Source organism: Nelumbo nucifera, chromosome 1, assembly GCF_055504915.1.
Source record: "Nelumbo nucifera cultivar China Antique chromosome 1, China Antique-T2T, whole genome shotgun sequence".
NCBI classification, from domain to species: domain Eukaryota; kingdom Viridiplantae; phylum Streptophyta; class Magnoliopsida; order Proteales; family Nelumbonaceae; genus Nelumbo; species Nelumbo nucifera.
In genome coordinates, this window is record NC_142649.1 from 174,181,824 (window position 1) to 174,196,397 (window position 14,574).

The window sequence follows — 14,574 nt, forward strand, 5'->3', positions numbered from 1 at the left end:
ATCCAACATTTATACTTTTGTTTATTATCATTAAATTCTACTAATAAATTCATACACAATAATTATTAATAGAATTATATTTTTAAAATAAACCTAGAAATGAAATCATATTTTTTCATCTAGGTGGTAGGTAAGTAGTTCAACCATTTGTGTCAAATTAATAAATTCATGATGTCATAAACAAATATTACAAATTTAGAAATATAAAATATACAAAAAATATATAAAAAAATAAAGAAATTTTGAAAAATGGACACATTTTTATTATTATATATCATATTAAAAAAATAAGTATGATACAAAACACATAATTTAATTAATGATGGACATGGAATATACAACTTAAAACCAATTGGAAGTGAAACTATTTTCCTATCTAAGGGAGTTGGTGGTTCAACCTTTCAAGTCAAATGAGTTAACCCATGATGTATAATTAAAACTAGAATTTTTAAAATAGAATAATACAAAAAAATATATGAAACATTTTTTGGCACATCAATAATATTATGTGTTAATCATATAAACAACAATAATTATGATAAACAATAAATATTTTATCAATAATATAAATGAAATGCAAAATTTAAAACTAGCCTAAAAATGAAACCATTTTCATATCTAGATAGTAGGTCAACAATCCAACATTTTGGTCAAATGGATTAATCTATGATGTCATAACTAAGTAATGAATATTAAAAATATATACAGAAAACTTAAAGAAAAATATAAGATTTGTATAAAGCTTTTTGATACAGTTCTAATGTTATTTATTCATCATATTAAACAAAAATAAATGTGAAAGTATTAATGATGAAAATGGAATACGAAATTTAAAATCAACCAAAAAATCAAAATGGTTTTTCCATCCAAGTGGTGGGTTAGTGGTTCAAATATCCATGTCAAATGGATCAACACATGATGTTATAATTAAATAATGAAATACATTAAATTCTAGAAAATGTAAAAAATTGTAAATAAATTTGGGCACATTCTATAATATTATATATTCATTATCTATCCTCAAGATTTTAAAAACCAACCTAGAACTAGAACTGTTATCGCCACTGGTTTCTGGGTCAACGATTCAACTATGTGGGTCAAACGGTTCAGATGGGTTTCATTGTTAGGGAAAATGTTGGTATTAGTCTTTTAGACTTCTAATTTTTATGAGAAAGATGATGTGTATATTAGCTAAGAAAGAAAAAAGAAGAAAAGAAAGAAAGAAAGGAAGAAGAGAAAAGAAAGAAAGAAATAAGAAAAAAAAAAGAATGGAAGGAAAGAAAAGAAAGAAAGGAAAGGAGGGAAGAAGAAGGAAGAGGAGGATTCAACATTCACTGGCAACGGCGATGGCGACAATGTCTACGACAAAAATAGAAACACAGATCTTAGACCTGAGATCTACTTTCTCTCCGATCTGCAACCTCTACAATCTTCTTCTTCTTCTTCTTCTTCTTCTCTTTGTTGTACCTAGATCTCAAATATGAGATTCTTCTTGTCTCATATTTGAGATGTTCTCTTTTTTTGCTATACCCGTGAATCACTGTCCGGGTCGAATAGGTTGACACTTCAACCACTTGGGTCAACAGTTCTCTGACCAAAGTCAACGGGTTTTGGCCTATGAATGGGTTAAGGGTGAAACAAAACTGGTTGCCTGGACAGTTTCTGGGCTGAATGATCTGACCGTCTAGGTCAACAATGATTCAAAAACACTGTCTATACTACTTATAAAAGTGTGAATTGGGTGTAATTTTCTTGAATTTTCATTGGATAAAATTTCCCCCCTTCAACTTTTGTTATCTATAGGGTAAATGTGTATCTTGATAAAATCTTTAAATAAGATGGTTGAAATTGCATTAATCATCTATACTATATTATTATTTAAATAAAAGTATGAATGAGGGTGTGGAACTTTTCTTGACTAAAGTATCTATATTTGTGAATTTAATCCATCACTAATTGTGAGGGTTGAAAACATAATTTTAACAATTACTTTTCACTTCATTTAATCCCCTCTTATTAACTTTTATATTAAGGTATTAACTTTCATTCTCCCTTATTAAATCTTATATTAAGTTATTTTTTACTAATAAATTCTATTAATTGATCTATTTTTAATACTTTTAAAAATATAAACCCATGCATTTTAAAATTGATACTAAAATTGGTTAACCCATGAACTCATAAATAGAGACTAAAATTTTCAAAACAGAAATAAATACAGAAAATTACAAAAATATAGAAAAAATTGGACATATTTATTATATTTTTATTAATCAAATTAAAATATAAGGGTAATAAAAAATTATTTTTATTGATGACAAAAATGAAAACATAATCTAAAACTAACAAAAAATGAAATTATTTTCTTATTTGGTGGATATTATTAGTTCTATTCTTGGGTCAAATGTGTTGGCTTGTTATGTTATAATTAAATAATAAAAATTAATAAAAGATAAAAAGACAAAAAAACATAAATTTTGCAAAAAAAGGGCACATGTATAATATCATATATTTATCATATTAAATAAAAAATTAGTGCAACATATTAGAATTATTTCTACACACATAGAAATATAAAAAATTATAGAAAAAAATTGAACATATCTATAGTTTAGATTTTGCAATCTACATTTGATTAATAATCAAATTGAATTCCAATTTGATTCTAATCGGTCCTAGATTAAAATCCGAATCCAATTATATTGTAATATTTATTGGTTTTAATATATAAAATTTATATAATTATATATAAAAATTCAATATGTTATATTTATATATGTATTAATTTATTATATATAAAAGTTGAAAAGTAATTAAATTTTTATTTTTATTTTAGAAATGAATGCGGAGTCAGATTAAAACCAAATCCAGTTGGATTCAAATGCAAGTTTTCAATAATTGGATCGGATTTGGATTTTACTCAATCTGATCCGAATCCGATTCATTTATAGCCCTATAAGTAGGGGGCTTTCTATATACAACATTCATTCAAAAGTCTAACCTTCTAGGGATATGTGCAGGTTTAGTGAAAAGTCAAAAGTTATAAAAAAAAGTGACAAAAGAAAATTGTTTGGTAAGCTTTCTAATTTTTCTTTAAACCCAATGGGCATTTCTTTTAATATTTTTAAAGATTGTGTCATTTTCGGCTTCCATATGAGATATTAAATCTTGTTCTCTCTCTATTTAAGGCATTTTTTCTCATAAATAAATTCAATTAAATAGATCTATATTCAATACTTTCAATAATATAAAACTCATATTTTAAAAAATGACCAAAAAACAAAACCCTTTTTTGTCCATGTTGCAAGTAAGCAATTCAATCATAGAAGTCAAATGGGTCAATCCATGATGCCATAATTAAATAATAAAAATATATATAAAAACAAAAAAATACATAAATCTTATAAAAAATGTAAAGCACGTGCGTACTTACATTTCATATATTCATTTCAATTTAACTATTATTTTATGTACATTATATATATATATATATTTATTTATATTTATGTTAACTTATAATTATAAATAAAAAATAATTATGTTGAAATGGAGACATTCAATGATATATTATTAGGCTAAATAGTCTACTTTAAGTTAAAAGATATTTAATTTTTAAATTAATTAATTAATTTATTTATTTATATTTTAGAATAAATATTGTTTAATTCATTCAACAAATAAAACTAGTGTTTTAAAAATTGACTTAGAGGCTGAACAGTTTTTGCTCAAGGTCATAGACCAACGGTTCAATTGTCTTGGTTGGACAAATCAAACCATGACACATCATACATCTGTATATGTATAATATGATATAATGTAATAACATTTTGTGTGTATATATTATTTTAGGTTCGATTTGTACTTTCTTATTTTAGTTTTTAATTTTTTATAAATAAAAGAGTCAAAAATTAAAATTTGAGACAACAAAATAAGTGTTTTTTTGTATAATGGGGTTGCAAAGATCATGAAAAGTTACCCAAAATAAAAAAAAAAACATCATCCCTATTGAGCACAAAATTAAGTCCTTTAGAAGTTTTCAATACATTAATTCTATACTATAACCCATGACTAAATGACTAGATCAAAAGGGTCAATGGCTTAACCGCCTAGATTGAATGGGTTTTGACCAAATCAATGGCTTTTGACGAAATCATAGGTTTTAGGAAACCCAAAATTAGAAATAAGGTTAAGTGATGGTTCGAATGGTTTAATCATCTAAGTCAACCAAGGTTCAAAATATTGATATGCCTGATACACCGGTATGGGCGTATTAGGTGAATTGATACTCTTTTTGGTGTTTTTTTTTCGCCAACTAATTCAAGGGATACGGTTTAGGTCTTTGCCACACCCTAAACTGGGTTAGACCACCGATACACCCAATGTAGGGGCATATTGGTGGGGTGCCAAAACGATATGTATAGGCCAATATGGGCCGATACGTGTCGATACTTTGAACCTTGAAATCAAAGACGAGTTGCAAACATTGAATAAAACATCATAAAAATTATAATCCATATATATTCCTTTTGAAATAATAAAAATTAATTAACTATAGTAAAAATAATTTATTAAATTACTTAAATAAAATAAAAATAATTACTAATTATTATTACTGATAAAAATATTTTTTATTAATACAATAAAAACAAATAAGTTAATAAAATGTAATAAGATAAATTAAAAACTAATATCCATTTAAAATTAATATTAAACAAGTAGAAAATTGTCTAACAATTATTAGTTTTATCATTACTAAGGATTAATAAAAAGGAAATTTAATGAAAATTTATTAACTTAAATATAGTTTAATTAATTTAAAATCAACTTAAATTCTATTTAAAAATAGGGAAATTTATAAAAACCTCCTTGGCTATTCTAAAAATCCTATGAACCTGCCCTATATATGTTTTGACCTTAACAAAAACCACCCATATTGTTTAAAAGAAAGGTGCAAATATTTTCCCTCCATTAGCATTCGAAATAGAAAATGTTGATGTAATGCATTAATTTTCTTTAAATACTAAACTTACCCTTAAGAAACTTTATTCAGAAATAAGTACAAACCAAAAAATATTTTGGTAAAAAAATGTCTAAATATAATATAAAAGTAATTATAAACCATAAAATTTCAAAAATTAATAAAAAAGTAGCATTAAGATACAAAAAACAATACAATTTTGTCTAGAGCATAGGAAATTTGCCACTCTCACTAAAGTGCAACTTGAATTGTGATTGAATAAATTAAACATAACCCAAAACAAATGCTTGAATTAGATTAAGATGAGCAACGTTTAATTGGAAATGTCATAAAGCTCCTTTCTCAAATTTTCTTAATAAAACCTGTGCATTGGATAGGTCCCGACTAGTATTTTTCATTATTTTTCAGCAGATACCACTGTTGTTTCTTCATAAAACCTTTAGGGTTGATTAATAGAAATTGGTGTAAAAATATGAGAAACATTTTAGGTTAATCAATACAAATTATTGTTATCTGAAATGTCAAATTTGTTGTTTTAATGGTTAGTCTCTGTGCATTTTTTCAATTGAAGTGACTTGACAACTCATCTTTCTCATTAATTTCTTTTAATCAACTCCAAACATTTCATAAAAACTGATTTGTTGTCAATAAGGCCTTGTCAAAAAGGCCTGATTTGTTTGCAGTGCAATTTCCATTGCAGTCTTGGCAGTGTTTGAGTACAAATCGGTTCGTTGAGTGCAGATTCTGGTTTATTTTTAGCTTAGCTTTCACCTTACTTTGTACTAGTGCAAATGGAACCTAAAGAGAATGAAATTGCACTGCAAACAAATTTGTACTAGTGCAAATGAAATTGCACTGCAAACAAATGGAACCTAAAGAGAATGAGGAGAAATCATGCAGATTGCATCCATACTGTGTTTTTCATATACAAAACCGTGGCATTATCACTAACTACTAAAAGGCCGAAAAAAAAACATATATATTTATATGATAAAACCATCAAAGTTCCAAATTTTGGGATTATTCCATCTAAAAGCATTGCCAAACTCCTAAAGCCATGGATCATGACTCCATGTAAATGGAAATGACGGATTAGCATCAAAAGATCAGGACCGTGGATATTCCTTGCATTCATGGAGATAACCACACTCTAGCAGAACCATTCAGTTCAGGATTGCATCGGTATTCTGCCATTCCCCATGTGGACTTGAGTTAGATAGACTTCCTGAGGGAGAAGATGATACTTGATTCCAAGGTTGTCAAATATCTTTTTCAATTCAAAGACAAGCTCTGATCTCCGGTTGTTCCTTTCACCATAGTTCTGATGGTTCATGGTGTGCATAACACACAGACACATCTTCATCTTGTGCACGTTCTCAATCTCTTTCACTATAACCGAGTGTTTGGGACTCCAATACTTTGGCTTGCTCTCGATGTATCTGCATTCACGTAAACATCTCTCTTAGAATTACAGATATTTGTTTACCAAAAAAAAATGAAGAATTTACAGTTATTTATTATGGAAAAAGACAGGAAAACTAACAGGTATTGCCTACGTTAGAGCATTCTTAATATGCAGCTGAATTTACACACACACACGAAATAAATTAAGGAAATGATGAGCTGCAAATTGTTCATTTAATGATGGGTAGATACTATGGTTCAGTTTGTTTGCAGTGCCAATTTCATTTGCATTGGTGTAAATGAATGGGAGTGCAAATTGGCTGGGTGTAAACTCTGGTTTATTTCTTTATGAGAAGTAAAATGACGTGATCCCCACCTTATATGAAAGAAATGCAGGTAGGAGGGTTATTTTTGGGAGTGACATAGGAAGCAAGATGATGTAATCCCTATTTTATATGAGAGAATTAAAGTAGGTGGAAAGGTGGTACAAGTTTTGCATTAGTTTTTGGATGCAAAATTTGCACTGACAATGAGTGCAAATGATACAAAGTACAAATTTTATATCGTATGGGAGTGCACTGCAAAAAAAAGAGCGTATAGTGCAACTCATTATTGGTAATTTTTGTACTATTTTCAGCAACCCCTACCCCAACACTCCTAAAAAGCAAAAAAGAAACCCAACCAAGAAAAATCCAATCAAATGCAGAAAAAAAAAATTATATCACCAAGTGATGCTTTTCAATGGTTTGGTATATATTTGGGCCTATGGTGATCCACCAAGGCTCATTGATTGGAACGTATTTTCCATTTAGATGCATTCCAGCACAGAGACAGAATGAAGGTTTTGAGTCGTATGAAGAATACTGCAATGCATCTGATGATGGTACCTTCCCTACGCAACCTGTTATCTTTTAATTGTTACCAAATGACCTGTCATGTTTCTTCTAAGTGGAGGGATGATGTGGTCAATCCAAATTGTCAACCCAGAAGGGGATTTCGCATTGACCACCTGTGAAATTATTTGATCTCCCATCAGCCCTATACCCCACCTTTTATTACTTACAGTGTCTTGAAGTGAAAGTTTCAGTCTTTAGATAAAAATTGTCAAGAGAGGGGTTTTATTATGACCATGCATATTCCATATTGCAGGGATTTTGGGGTTCAACTTGTCCAGTGGAAGATTCCTTGGTATCAGTGAACCCTCTGGATGGGTGAAAGGGATACTGTCTGTGGATCAGTAAGATACAAGGGAACTTCAGTACATAGAGTGATCCAACTGTTCCGCTTGAATCCCCAAAAGACCTTTTCCCGTTAAAAAGACAAGATAAAAGGTAAATGAACCTCAACGAATTAGATTTCTCAAAAGAGAAAATCATACTCTCTGCTGGATTGCAGTCCAAAAACCAGCCAACCATATGGTTCTTATGCATTGACCATGGCTAAATGAACATCCTACGCTATGGGGTTCATAACTGGTGTAATTTAATGATTATTTAGAGATCTGAATAGGAAAGGAATTTACTTACGTTTGTATAGCCTTCTTAAGAGCAGTTACATTCTCGACAGACGTGGATGCATCGATGGTGAAATCCACAGAGTCTGACATGTCTGGACTTCGGTAGAAATTGCTGATTGGCTTTGTAAGTAGAACAGAGTTGGGATAGTAAATTTTCTCCATGTCATATCGGAGGAACACTGTTGTCAAGATGTTCATTTCTTCCACAATCATCTGCAAAAAGGGAAAAGCAAATGATAACGTCCAAAGCTTGTAATGGGTTACTTAGAAATTATGTAACACAAGGATGAAGCATCCTGGTTTCAAGCAGAAATCAACAAATACAACATTCAACCTGGGGGGGGGGGGGGCAACTGTTGGGTAAGAATAACGAACACAAGCTTTCTATTAGATGAAACTCTTACCTGAACGCCGTCGATGACACAACGGTCACCCACATCAAAGGGGTGCATGACAAAGACAAAGATGATGGACTCAAAGATAGTCTTGCAGGTATTCTGAAACATGAACCCCACCAGTAGCAGCTGGGATGTGACCACAAAGACGACTTTTGTTGTAGCCAACCCCATGACAAGAAGGGACTCTACAATTATGATCACAATTACAATTGCACTTGCTAGCTTGTGAAGCTGCTGCACTGCTGTTTTTGTATCATTAAGAGAATGTGCCAGAGCTTTCCTCTCAACGTAAGCTCGTACCTGGTAAGTTAAAGGTAATCGCCTAACTCATTTTGTGAACAAGTATATGTTTAGCAGGAAATTCAAGGTCAGCTTAAGACAGTAAAGTCTTTAATTCTTGAGAGTCTCCATGAACATTAAGTGATTGAACACTAGATAATGAAGTAATGGTGGGATGGGGTGCTAGTATTCATCATTGCAGGTATCCAGCTACTGATCATTGGTAATCCATCTTCTAGTTGACTCATAAAGACAAGATAATGATGCAGAGAAGATGGCACTAACTACTGTATGTATTTGTCAGAACCACTGATACAAAGTGATGATCTATCCAAATACGAAAACTATAAATTGTTAGGGTCAAGAGGCCCAGATAAATAAGAACTTTGGAAACAAGAGGTTCTCCTTCTCCATTCCCATCCTTAATTACTTGTCAAAGGTGACGGATGGATGCAAATGGAGTCCAAAGTTTATCATGAATATTGGGGAACAGTAGCTTACCACCCAGTTTCTGAAAGCAGACTTCCGAATCTGTCCAGTCTCGAGAGCTCCTTCAAATAGAGGGAATATGGTATGAATCTCCTCCCTTCTTAAGAATCTCATTAGATCCTCCTCTTCAATATACCTGCAAAACTCAAGCTATGAAAATTCAACTCCAGTTTCACTCCCCTTTTCCCAGCTGCCTGCAGCGGCAATCCTAGGACTAGGAGTGGAAGCTCTTGACCGGGCCTATACTTACTATACACCTAATGGGCTGGGCCAAGGTCAATGACTCTATCAATAAGCACAGCCCTCTCGGCCTCGGGCCTCCCCACCCCATCTGCTATTTATTGCTTGGAGGGTATTCTTGTCGTCTTGGCGAGTAGAACATTATTCACCGTTCGATTAGTGGGGCTTTTCTGCGATTAATCTTCCAGCCACAGATCACATTGTGATGATCCAGTGAGTAAATACTTGAACGTTTTCCCACGAGTGAGTGATGATATCCTTGGATCTGATAATTCCGCCAACCCCCCTAGGCCCTAGAGAAGGGTACTTATAGCTTTAGTGGCCCCCACCCCATCAAATCACACAAACAATAATGCACGAGAAAATCTAGGCCACAGTTTAAAAATGATTAACATCTGAACCGTTCAATCCGGATCTTCCCTAACCCGATTCATTAAACCATAGCCCCAGAACCCACAACACCCCAACTCCGGCCCGAACTCCGAATGGTTGAAAAACCGAGACGTAGACAATGCGCAACCGGCAACGGCAAATTCGACAGAAGCACCGAAGCAAGGTTTGCGCATATCAGCCAAAATTAACTAAAAAACACAAGCAAAGAGACAGAGACAATGCGCAACAAAAACACTAATAAGAAGAAAGTAAAGAAGTAAGCACACTACTCACTTGGCTCCTGGTTTAGCGACGTTCTTGAAGATGCGCTGCGCACTGCTCCGGGCCTCCCATTCGCTTGTGATCTCCGACTCTGCGTTGGCGAAATCATCGACGGTCCTCGATATCGTCGACAGACCCGTCGATCGAATGAAGGTCACCAGCCTCTTAATGCTCCAAGCAGAGGGTGTGCTCTCCATACTCAGCTTCTTCAGCTTTTCCATGTCTATTTTTCTTGATCCAAACTTCTTCGACAACCTCTTCGCGTCCCTGAACCTCGCCGGCAAGGACTTCGATGGCTTCAGGTTCCGGCGATGCGAGGGCACCCTATCCACATCGTCAAGTGGCGGACCCGAGAGCGCTTCCAGAACGTAGTGGTGGAATACGCTCTCTTTCATCCGGTCGAAGAATGTGGTCACATGGAACGACGATGCCAACATCTTGACAAGGATTATCTTGATGAGCCAGATGGTGGCGCCTATGAGGAAGGCGACGAGGGCTCGGAATACCTTTGCCAGGGTCTTCTTGTCTTTGTGGACTTCTGGGTTCAAGTCGAACATGAGTGTCCAGGCCAACAGAACCAGACCTAGCCAGACACAGTTCTGGACGCTCTTACGGAGGCCGTAAGCGAAGTAGAGCACCTTCTCTCTGAGCATGAAATTGCGCTCAATGACGAAGACGAGAAAACCCACGAGCCAGCCCGATACGAGACGGCCGCAGAAGATGACCATGACCATCAAGCACCATTCCCAAATCTGGAGACCCCATATCACTTGATTCTTGAGATGTTTTGCGGTAAGGGACGTGATCAAGCAGGTGATTATGATAATGAAGGAGCCCCATTCGATTACAGCTCTGCAACCTTTCTTCTTCTTCTTCTTCCGGTACTTCTCGGGTACTTCTTCCTCGTGCTCATCCTCCCAGAAATCGTCTTCGTCGTCGCTGTCGTCGGTGGTTGATGGGGAGTCTTCCTTGGGATCAAGAGGTTCGACTAATTCAGAATCGGGGATGGTTTTGAGGCCAGGTGGGTAGTTGATTTCGACGAAACGAGATTTAGGCTTGTAGAAGTTGAGGCGACGGAGGGTCCGTGTAGTTGCTGGATTGTTAACGCTGTGGAGTGTTTTTTCTTCTCCGGCATTTGGGTCGTCGAGCGCTGTTTCTAGAGACTGTTTGGGTTTTGGATTTTGCTGGTCCATGACCAATACAACTTGGTCTGTGATCGGCTTTCCCTTCTCTGGATTCTGCATCTGTTTTTCCTCCACAGTGAGAAAGATGAGAGAGAGATGGTATTCAGTCTCGTACTTCAGAACAGCTTATTTATATTAGTAAATGAGAAAATAAAAAGTAAAAGCTGTGGAACTTTTTGGTCACTTTTTTTTCATTTTATATAAATTATATAAATGTTTCAGAAAAGGGATATGCTGTTGGACGGTTCAGATACGATTAAAAAATATGGATAAATGTCGACCGTTGAAGATATGGAAGCCTGAATGGTATACATAGGAGCTCCCTGATGGACGAACTAAACTCAGTACAAGGTGGAGGTGTTTGTGGTGGTGCATCGATTCCAATCTGACGATAGAAATGAAAGGACATTTTGAATGTCTGTAAAGGCCCATTCTAGGACCGCCAGAAATTTTTGCCAATGCTCGGGGTTGCACGAACTTCCCTCTCCATCCCGGGTTATAAATGGACCGGGTTAAACAGTAACCGGACTCTACATCAATCTGTTAGAGGGCCGCTTTGGCATGATCAACCAACGACCTTGTCCAAGGTAGGCCAGTAGGAGTAGGATCAAGAGACAGTTGCACACAGAACATACCCACATGGTCCGACCCTTTGGTATTGGTCGGGTTAAACTTGGATTGTTCCGTCCAAATTTCACTACTAATATCATGGTTTTAAAAAACGGCCTGGAAATGGAACAGCTCTGGCCATCGGTTTTCGGGTTGATGGTTTGATCGTTTGAATTGAATGGATATAGCTCGTTCTGACAACAAAAATTAAAAAAATAAAAAAAATGGCCAAAATTGTTGAATGGGTCAATAGTTCGACTGCCCGGGTCAATGGATCGTTGATTGATTCAACCGTTTTTGGCCAAAAACCAGGTTTGGGGTAAAATGGAATCGGTTGCTTAGACAATTCTCGGGCCAAACGATTCAACCACCTAGGTCAATAGTGGTTCGAAAACCATTACTATGCATTCCTAACATGGATTCATGTTGACTTGGCTACTAGACCTATTCATGGGCCAGGTAGCCCGATGGCCCGACTCGGCCCAGCTTGCACCCCAATCGGGCTTGGACATGTAGTTAAGCCTACAGGCCTGACCTTGGGCCCAAAACACCAAGCCGGATTGTGTTTCAGGTCGGGCCTGAGATTCGTTAAAATAGCCCAGGTTGGCCCAACTAATTTATATAATAATGAAATATATAATATTTATTATAATTTATATATATTAATAATCTAATATATACATTTTTTATTTTTTTTCTTTATAATTTCTCTATCTCTCTCTCTCTCTCTCTTTCTCTTTGTTCAGTGATAGCAATGGCAACAAGTTGAGCTTTAGACTTCAGACTTGGGCACAAGCCTAGGCTTCGGGCTTTTTTATGAGGGTCGGGCTCGGACACAAGTTGTAGGCCCGATGGTCGGGCTGGGCTTGGGTTCAAGCTTTAAAAAATATATGTTAATGAAGAGTGAAACCCTGACCCATCCTACGAACAAGTCTATTGGCCTAATAAGGTTGGTTGATTGGCATTATAGGCTGTTCAATGGTTTGGTCATTTTAAGCAAGGTTTTGAAAACCAGATCGAACCAATGGTCAGAATGATTGACCTAGGACTGTCTAGGCAACCGGTTCTATTTCACCCTAAAATTGTTCCTGAGCCAAAAAACGTTGACTTGGTTAGTAACCCACTGACCTGGGCAGTCAAACCGTCAACCCATTGACTCACACAACAGTTTTTGGCTTCTTTTATTTTAATTAATTTTTTTATTTTTTTATTTTTTAAATCAGAACAAATCATTAGTTCAAACCAGACGATCAAACCGCTAACACAAAAACTAGTGACCAAAGCGATTCCAATTTCGGATCAATTTTTAAAACATTGATTTAAGAATACCATTTGTTCGTTTGATCTTTGGGGGAGAGCTATCCCGCGGGTTGTGTAGCCTATTTTTTTCTTTATCTACATTAGGAAATAATCTTTCCAGAATCCAAGCCCAAAAACCAACTGCTAAATAGCAAAACTTGTTTTCATAGAAAAGTATATTACCAAAAATAGTAGAAATTAATTCCCAAGTTTCAACAAGAAAGCCTGTATAACAAACAACATAACCCTGGATTATTCATCCAATCAGTATTCTAAAACTATTTATACAACAACAATAATAATAATAATGTTGTTGTTGTTATCTTACCCATTTATAAAAAAGAAGAAATGGGTGAATCGTCTAACACCCTAATTTTATATTTCCAATCCTACCCCTCCATGATTTTATATTTCTAATCCTATCTCCTCTTAATTTATTGATTATAAATTATGGATAACTTATTGATTATTCAATAGATTACTGAAATTATTGAAAATTTATTAATTATTCAACTAATAAATAATTATTGAAAATTAATAATTGATTATTCAGAAAATTAGTGTAATTCTCATCATTACATTTTTAGAAAATTATTGATTAATTTTAATTGAAAATAACAGATAAGTTAGTGCAATTTTGGAATTTTATGACATTTTTTAATTTTTGGAATATTATCAAAAAATTTTGTAATTATTGAAAATTTATAATTATGTTATCATAATTTATAATTATTGAAATTTTTATTATTATTAATGTAACTATCTTACACTAAAATAATTGTTAATGTAGTTTAACTAATTCCTTTTTTCATAATTTCAAATAGTAATTCCCATTATTTAATAACTTTTGAAAAATTAATAATAGAAAAAACTATAAATCTTGATTTAAAATAATGGAAATTAATAGTAATAATTATTGTTACATAATTAACAATTTTCCATTTTGTATCAATTCCAATAATGTAATTATTAAATTACACAAATTTCCATTATTTAAAAATAATAATTACTACAGAATCATAAATTACAATAAAATCGGTTAAATTTATAACAATAATTATTGGAATTTTATTGCTGATAGTAATTACAGTAATAATTATCATTGGAATTTACATTTTCAGAAATTTATTAATGTAATTTTATTAGTAGCGTAATAATAATTATTAAGTTACATTAATTATTATAGTAAAATTTGTTATTTTCAAAATACTGTAATTACAGTAATTTTGAAATAACTGTACTTCCAATAACAATTATTAGTGTAGTTAAATTAATTATTTTTTCAAAATAATTATTACACTAATAATTGTTGTTGGAATTTTGGTGTAGTAATTAAATAGAGTAATCATTATAATAAATATTTTACTATAGTTACAATTTCTTAAAAGTAATTTTATTACACTAACAATTAAATTGTGTTATTTTCCAGAAAAATTACTATAAATCAATGAATATACAGAATTTTCAACCAATAATTTCTTTATAAATGTCACTTAAAATTCATTAGAAATTATAAAATTAAAA

At 33.2% G+C, this 14,574-nt stretch overlaps 1 protein-coding gene across 2 annotated transcripts; it reads right to left on the minus strand.

Moving 5' to 3' along the window:
- Positions 1 to 5,938: 5,938 nt before the first annotated feature.
- On the minus strand, positions 5,939 to 11,260 carry LOC104596366 (mechanosensitive ion channel protein 10). 2 transcript variants are annotated; one of them, XM_010257470.3, is made up of 5 exons: positions 9,971 to 11,259; positions 9,077 to 9,200; positions 8,303 to 8,596; positions 7,909 to 8,111; positions 5,939 to 6,417 (listed from the first exon to the last, which is right to left on the minus strand). In XM_010257470.3, exons 1-5 carry the CDS (start codon positions 11,200 to 11,202, stop codon positions 6,147 to 6,149), a joined length of 2,124 nt encoding a protein of 707 aa, XP_010255772.2. In that variant the 5' UTR covers positions 11,203 to 11,259; the 3' UTR covers positions 5,939 to 6,146. The 2 variants fall into 2 exon arrangements, with proteins under 2 accessions (XP_010255772.2, XP_010255773.2); XM_010257471.3 differs by lacking the exon at positions 8,303 to 8,596 and having other exon boundaries at positions 9,971 to 11,260.
- Positions 11,261 to 14,574: the final 3,314 nt, after the last annotated feature.

What these genes read in the sequence shown, in the direction of transcription:
- LOC104596366 (XM_010257470.3), bottom strand. Translation starts at nt 11,202, where the DNA reads ATGCAGAATCCAGAGAAGGGAAAGCCGATCACAGACCAAGTTGTATTG. An exon ending in GTGTCATCGACGGCGTTCAG is followed by an intron (nt 8,112 to 8,302) that starts GTAAGAGTTTCA and finishes CCCTTTTTGCAG; the next exon opens with ATGATTGTGGAAGAAATGAA. An exon ending in CTTAAGAAGGCTATACAAAC is followed by an intron (nt 6,418 to 7,908) that starts GTAAGTAAATTC and finishes ACGTGAATGCAG; the next exon opens with ATACATCGAGAGCAAGCCAA.